The following is a 6,934-nucleotide window of genomic DNA, read 5'->3' as shown; positions in this document are numbered from 1 at the left end:
TCTTACTTGTTATGGTAAAGGGAAGATTGTATACAGTTTGTTTCTTTCACTGGATGTTGCAGAAAGCTAAATCTGCAGTATTAGATGGAGAAACAAAGTTGGACAAAATTCCTCTATCTGATAAAACTCATTCAGGAGAAAGTGACTAAGGTTCAACAGTGGTTCAACATTTATTTCACTATGTGAATACCCAAGAAACGTACAATTTTAAAAGATGAACACAGAGTCCAAATAAAGTCATTTTTTAAAATTTTGTTTATTGTAATTGTTTACCAATGGGGAGATGCAGTTTATTTACACCAGCAGCCATGGGGCAAGGGGAATACACAGTTAGTCAGCAACCTGTATAGGATGGACTACTTATGCAAAAATAAGACTCTCCAAAACAAAGGACAATGGTGAGCTTCACTACACTTCCCCATGATCCCAGCATGCGATAATGCCAGGCAATGGCCCCTGGGCATGCGGTGGTGGGAACTAACATATGGAAGAAAAAGCCACAAACCACAGAAATTTGTAAAGAACCCCTTCCCCCCCAATACACACACACACACTCAGATACATAATAGAATTACAGGGTGATCAATACACTTAATTGAGGAGATTAGGACAGGAATTCTGCTGTTAAGAGGAAAGATAGGGAAAGGGAGAGTTCCTAACCACTGTTAACTATATGGTAGGGAGCATTCTCTCCCCAAAAAAGAAAGGAGTTAGTTTGTCCCCTCAGGGCACCTGTTGGACCTAGCCCACCTCATATCCAACCAGGACCAAGGGCTACTGCCCTAAAAATGGGGAGCAAAAAACAAAAACACAAACCAAGAGGGAGGTAATATGAACCAACCACTACTCAAAACTATTTCCCCTTCTCCCTCCTCTAACCAGGAGAAAACGCCAGAAAGGAAACAGTAATGTCACAATCTGAGCTCCCTCTCTGAAGGAGGAGTGGACCATGGCCTTACCTTCAGCCTGTTTCCTAGATATTATCTTCAAGTAGGCCAGAGTCTCACTTAGACCCTCCTTTCCTTCTGCATCCCCTCAGAAGGAGATGTCTCTAAAAAAGGCAAGGGCAGATAACCCAAAATTATTTCAGTTCTTGGCCAAGGTTTGACTTTTTAAAGTTATTACAACTCTTGGATTGAAGACCAATCTGTAGCTAGGCCCTCACCCTGAGCAGGACAACTCTAGAGGGAGAATGCAATAATAAACAGTCTTGAGGCCCTATTACTATGCTTCCCTTAACCCTCTACAGTATGTAACCCAAATCAGTCCATACAGTCCAAACAGTTCCTTCTGGGATAAGGAAGGATACATGCACAGAAAAGGTTAGAGAAAATGGATCAGAACCTACTCTGTCCCTGTGTCACTCAGCCTTTACTGCTTTTCTGCTTAGGTCCTAAGGGGCAGTTTCCAAGTGGAGGTGGGAAGATATAACTCCTCAGGAAGTAAGACACAGCAGGAAGGCATACCAGCAAGGCAGTCCTACAGAAGAAATGCTTAGGCATGACACTGCTTTTCATATACAAAAAATTACTTTCTCTTCCCATCCTAATCCCAATAGAGGGAGCCATAAGAAAGATTCTGCTCTGACTCTCTCTCGAAAACAAAACAAAACAAACTTAAGAGAAGCCAAGGAAAGGGAAACTGGGCAGGCTTCAGAAGTAGGAGCATCAAGAGAGAGAAACTGAAACTGGTCAGCGTGAATGTAGAGCGGCAGGCAGCACCCGGGGTGATGAGCTGCACCAGATAGGCATGGAGCAGGGGACTGGAGGAACATGGGGCCAAGCCAGACAAAGGAGGCTGGGCCCCTTACTGGGGCACAGAATGAGGTAAGAAAACATTTCAAATAAAGCAGCACCGTTCCCGCTCACCTTGGGGCTCCCAACCCTATACACTTCATAAACTGCAATCAGGGAGTCAAGTGGAGGGTAGTTTTTGATACTCAGCTCACACTTCCCACCCTCCCCTATCCCATTCCCTAAAACTAGAGGGTTTCTGGGGGCCACTTCCTGACTTCTAACAACAAAAGGACAGCTCTCGTTGTCAAGAGGTCCAAAGGGAACTGAGTGGAAAGGGCTGCCCTTCGGGAGGGGCAGAGAAGGTGGTGACAGTCTAGATGTTCACTGCAACGGAGCTCTGTGACTGCCCAACCCAAGGAACAGGGGCGTTCAATAGGATACTGCACAGTCAGACGAGAGTTGACCCAGTCCTGCTCCTTGGCTCCTAGCACTAACCCATTCACATTAGTGAGTGCAGCTGAAAAAGGTCCCCTCTGGGCTCAGCTTTCAAACCACAGCCTCCTGCACAGCCATGATGCTCTTCCATAGTTCACTCCTGCCCCGAAAATGGGAGGCAGGTAGTAACCTGGCATAATAACCAAGTCAGACCCATGGACTGGCTAGGTTACGAGTAACTCAGAGTAGGAAAACGCCCCACCGAACTGTTGTCCACAGCATAATACATCCAGATATGAATCCTGCAGTTTGAAAGATCGTGCATAGTCGCAGAAGGCCCTGCTACCTCCCCAAGGGATCATAACTTAATCCTCAGCCTGCCTCGATAACCAAGTTATTCATCTGCTAAGCCTATGCCACCAGGTGGGGTGCAAGAAAGAGGGCTCTGTTCAGCAAAACGCTAGCCCATGTCCCCAACTCCGCTGAAGTCATTGTTAAATGCTGGACCTTTGGGAAACTGGTGGCTTTGAGCTTTTCTTCTTGTTGGCATCAAGACCACAGAGCTTCTCCTACCAGATTCAGCTGGGAATTCTTTTTCTTGGCTTTCCCAGATTGGAATGATTAATATCCAGATCTCATAACTGACTTTCATTTGTCTTGGAGAAGCCCAAATCAGAGGCTCAGAGATCAGAGGTGCAGTCCCACTGAGGCCCAACAATTAAGGCCTGACCATCAGTTATGTCCAAACGGTCAGTTATCCAGAAAGCCCTTGGCATCAGGCAGACAGAAAGGCTGAGGAACCAAAGAACTTTATATGCTGAGCACACAGATGCTCACCTGTACACTGGGGACAGTACAGGGTTCTTGTGCACTTTCTGGTGTGTTTAGAAATCAACCACTGCATGGCGTGCAGGATGCACAGCACAGCTCCTCCTGTCCAGAATTTCAAAGCTGATCCAAAGGTAATACACTTACACAAGGATCCGAATTCCTAAATTCTCCACTCCAAGTTTTTAAAGGCTAGGTTCTTCAATGGGAACTGGGACTTTTGTCTGATTTTTTTTTTCTTTTTTTTTTTTACTTAGCTACCTAACTCCTCAAAACCACAGGACTGGTCTATGTTATTGTCCTGGTCACCCTCAGACTCTCATGTTGCAGCTACTGGAATTCCGGAGGTGAGCGTTGCAGCTGCTGATCAGGCCCATTCCCAGATTCTCCAGGAAGGGAGCAAAGCGGGAGGCGACACGCTCCTTTATCTTCCACTGGCTGAATGCCAAAATCCTTCACGCTACCAGTCTCTGCGAATTCCAGGTAGAAGTAGCCACACTTGACTGCCCGGTGCACCTCAAAGCAGAAGCCCAAACAGGAATCCTCTATTAGGTCTACGTATATCTCCTGAGCGATGGCCTCTAGCTTGTTAGTATCCAGGTTAGCCAACGAAATTTCCTCCATTTTAATCTGTACACGACCGTGGAGACGGCGCTCGGATTACTCACAGCTGCACGGGAGGCAACACGTCGGGCTGGGCCGGCCGCGCCTAGGCCTACAGGCCTGTCAGGGCCGCGTCTTCAGCAGCGAGGGCGGAGGCGTCGCGGCGGCAGAGGCAGGCCAGCTGCAGCAACCAGCGGCGACTGCTCCGGAAACCCAGGTATCTCCGTTTCTTTTGGCGTCTCCCCGGGTCTGGGACTTTCAGCTCGGACTAGCCCCAGACTCACCGCCGCCAGTCTCGTCGCCTCTCTCCGCGGCCCCGGCCTCTTCCGCTCGCTGGTCCGGGTTTAGCCCCGCCTCCCCACTTCCGCTCCTCAGCACGCCTGCGCATTGGCCCTGCGCAGACTCGCGGGGTTCCTCCCTATGCGCAGCTGCCTGGGAAGCCTTGGAGTTTTAGGAAAACGGATGGGAAGAACTTAAACTTAGCAGACTGTCATTATCTCTAATTGTGAAAAGATGGTAAGGAGGCTGTTTTATGTTTTGTTTGCAGATTTAAACACTCGCTATTAGAATTCTTTGTCCATGCTTAATCGATTCCCTCTTGAAAAAGACATGACAACTATGTGCACATTTGTGGTAATGATCTGAAGTACAGTTTTAGGACTAGTTCTCCGGATACGTTTGAAAATTTGACATATAATTGACTTACAATCATTTATACTACTGCCGCAGTTGTCATTTAAATCCACTAGATGGTGCAAGGAAACAAATTACACTAGAGTTTATCTTTCAGTCTTCTTTTGAATGAAAAATTAGGCACTAAAGACATAATTCATATATATTGATCACATGAACCTAAGGCATTTATTTCATTTATAAGACCATTAAGTCAGTGTGACTATAAATAGATCATCATATACTGTACATCTCTAAAATAATTCAAAGAGAAAATTATATGTATATTTTCTATTGAAGAGGGAGGAAACCTGAAATATGTTAAATTCACTGGGAGGTAAAGGAATCTTTTCCTAAAATTGTGCTGCATGAATTGTGGGATCTAGAGCCAGTCTACCTGGGTTTAAATCCTAGATCCAACATTTAACAGTTCTGTTTCCTCATCTGGATAAAGCTAGTTCCCATTTAATAGTTAAAATTGAATGATATTTTTTTAAAAATCTTCTTGTGACAGCTTCTTACATGTAAGTAAGCATTCAGGAACTGTCAGCTATTTTAATCATATTAGTTATGGACTTGAATATAAGAAAATTTTCATGTATCTTGTTAGTTTCCTCCCCCACCACTGTGAAATAGAGCAGCCTCTTGTACCTTTATACTTTATTAAAATATAGCTGTAGCCAAAGAAACAAAATTTAAAAAGCAATACATATTTGTATCTGTCTGATTCTATAATTTCCTTTCCAGAGTAAAGGAAAATATAGACATGTATCTTTCCAGACAGATACAAATAAGAACTTTCTAATGTATATGATCATCAGAACACTATTAGTTTTAGAATTCATTCTTAATATCTTACTCTATATTTTTCTGAGTAGAAGGTTAAGTACCAGTTTAACTTATTGGTTTATGAGTACTTAGCTGGTACTTGTACCCATACAAATTTTCTGATTGTGTATTTTATCATCCTAAAAAACACAAATTGGCAGATATGGAGGAATTTGAAAGCCTAAGCTATTTAAGACCCATGCATGACAAGAATATTTTTATCTGGGACATAACTTTTTTTCCATTGCAGCCTTTGTGTAATTTATACATTCTCCATTCAAAAATTGGTATCATGTTTTGATATAAGTTGAAATCTGCATATAGCCATGTGCTAAGCCATAAAATATAATGATCAAGTGCATAAGTTCTTGAGTCAGACTGCCTGCCTCCTACCAGTTACTATCTATGTGAACTTGCCTTATCAACTTCTGTATATCACAGTTTTCTCATTGTAAAATGTCAATGACAATTCCCATCATAAAAGTTTGCTGTGAGATTTAAACTTGACAATGAATTTAAAAGTCTTCACAAAGTGTCTGACAAATAGTATATAATATTGTTTACCTACCTATTACATGTCTAGTTAGGTAAGAAGATACAGATGTAAATACAATCATTTCCACTCACTCCTCTCCCATGCCTTCTCCAAATTTAATTTAAAGCAATGATTCTCAAATATTAATGTGTATATAAACCACTCAGAGATCCTTTTAAAATGCAGATTATGATTCATTAGCTCTGGAGTAGGACCTGGGTTTTCGCATTTCTAACATATTTGATGCTGCTGGTTCGTGGACCATACTTGGAGTAGCAAGGAATTAAAAGGGCATGATAGTGGGCAACTGTTCTTCATAGTGATTGACTCCCATATAGTTTGTTCTCGCCAAATTATCATGAGAGACTTTGCATGCTTGATTTTGACAGAAGAAGAATAAGTGATTGTTTTTCTACCCTTTAAATCCTCCTTATATTGTGAGAGTTAGAACTCAAATCTGCAATTCATTTAATGCAGAGTGGTAGTCGATAAAGCTTACTTCAAAATATATACAAGAGACCATAATATTAATTGAAATTCAGATAATCAGGACTATGACTAGGTTTAGATTTCCTGTCAGTATTTTATTATATTTACTCTTAGAAAAAACACTCTCATGACACTGAAAATGTGTACTTATGCTCATTGTCACCTTGTCACCTCTCTTCTACTTGTATCATTTAAGATGGCCTTACTTCTTGTTAAAACATACTGAAACTCTTTATGTTAAATCAATGACCTGACACAAAATGAAGTTAGAAAGAACTTAGTTCCACTGCAATTAATAGGGTTGAAGGTATTTAAGCCTTTGGTATGCAAATATTTTTAAAAATAGAAACTATACATTATCTAAATCATTTTTCTCAATGCAAAGCAAGTAACAGAGGTTGATTCTTCATAAAAGAGTGATCTTCAAAGAATATGTACATCATATATGCTTAAAATATTTAGTGTACAAATTAAGGGAAGTAAAATTGTATTGTGAAATTTAATTGTCTTTGATTATTCTCTTCCCATTCAGTAACTGTAATATATGCAGTGGGAGAATCAGCTTTTGCAAAGAGGGGCATCTTTTAAATTATTTAAAGGTTTTTATTAAAGACTGAAATTCCATGTATTTTTTTTGTATTCACATAAAATAAAACAGTGAGACAGCAGAGTGCATTCAGGAATAGACCTGGGAGCCAAAAGACCTGAGTTGCTGTCCTTTTTCTGCCACTAACTTATCAGGTGACCTTTGGCAAAAAGGCGAATTCACATTTGTAAAAACATGGACTCATGTTTTCTGAATATCCCT

At 41.6% G+C, this 6,934-nt stretch overlaps 1 protein-coding gene across 1 annotated transcript; it reads right to left on the bottom strand.

Annotated features, from left to right (window-relative positions):
* Window positions 1–236: 236 nt before the first annotated feature.
* Window positions 237–3,983, bottom strand: ATXN7L3B (ataxin 7 like 3B). Its single transcript, XM_024122964.1, has one exon. The coding sequence runs from the start codon at window positions 3,621–3,623 to the stop codon at window positions 3,330–3,332; it is 294 nt and encodes a 97-aa protein (XP_023978732.1). The 5' UTR covers window positions 3,624–3,983; the 3' UTR covers window positions 237–3,329.
* Window positions 3,984–6,934: the final 2,951 nt, after the last annotated feature.

Source organism: Physeter macrocephalus, chromosome 6 (genome assembly GCF_002837175.3).
Source record: "Physeter macrocephalus isolate SW-GA chromosome 6, ASM283717v5, whole genome shotgun sequence".
In the NCBI taxonomy this organism is placed as follows: domain Eukaryota; kingdom Metazoa; phylum Chordata; class Mammalia; order Artiodactyla; family Physeteridae; genus Physeter; species Physeter macrocephalus.
This window is presented reverse-complemented; position numbering and strand designations above follow the sequence as displayed.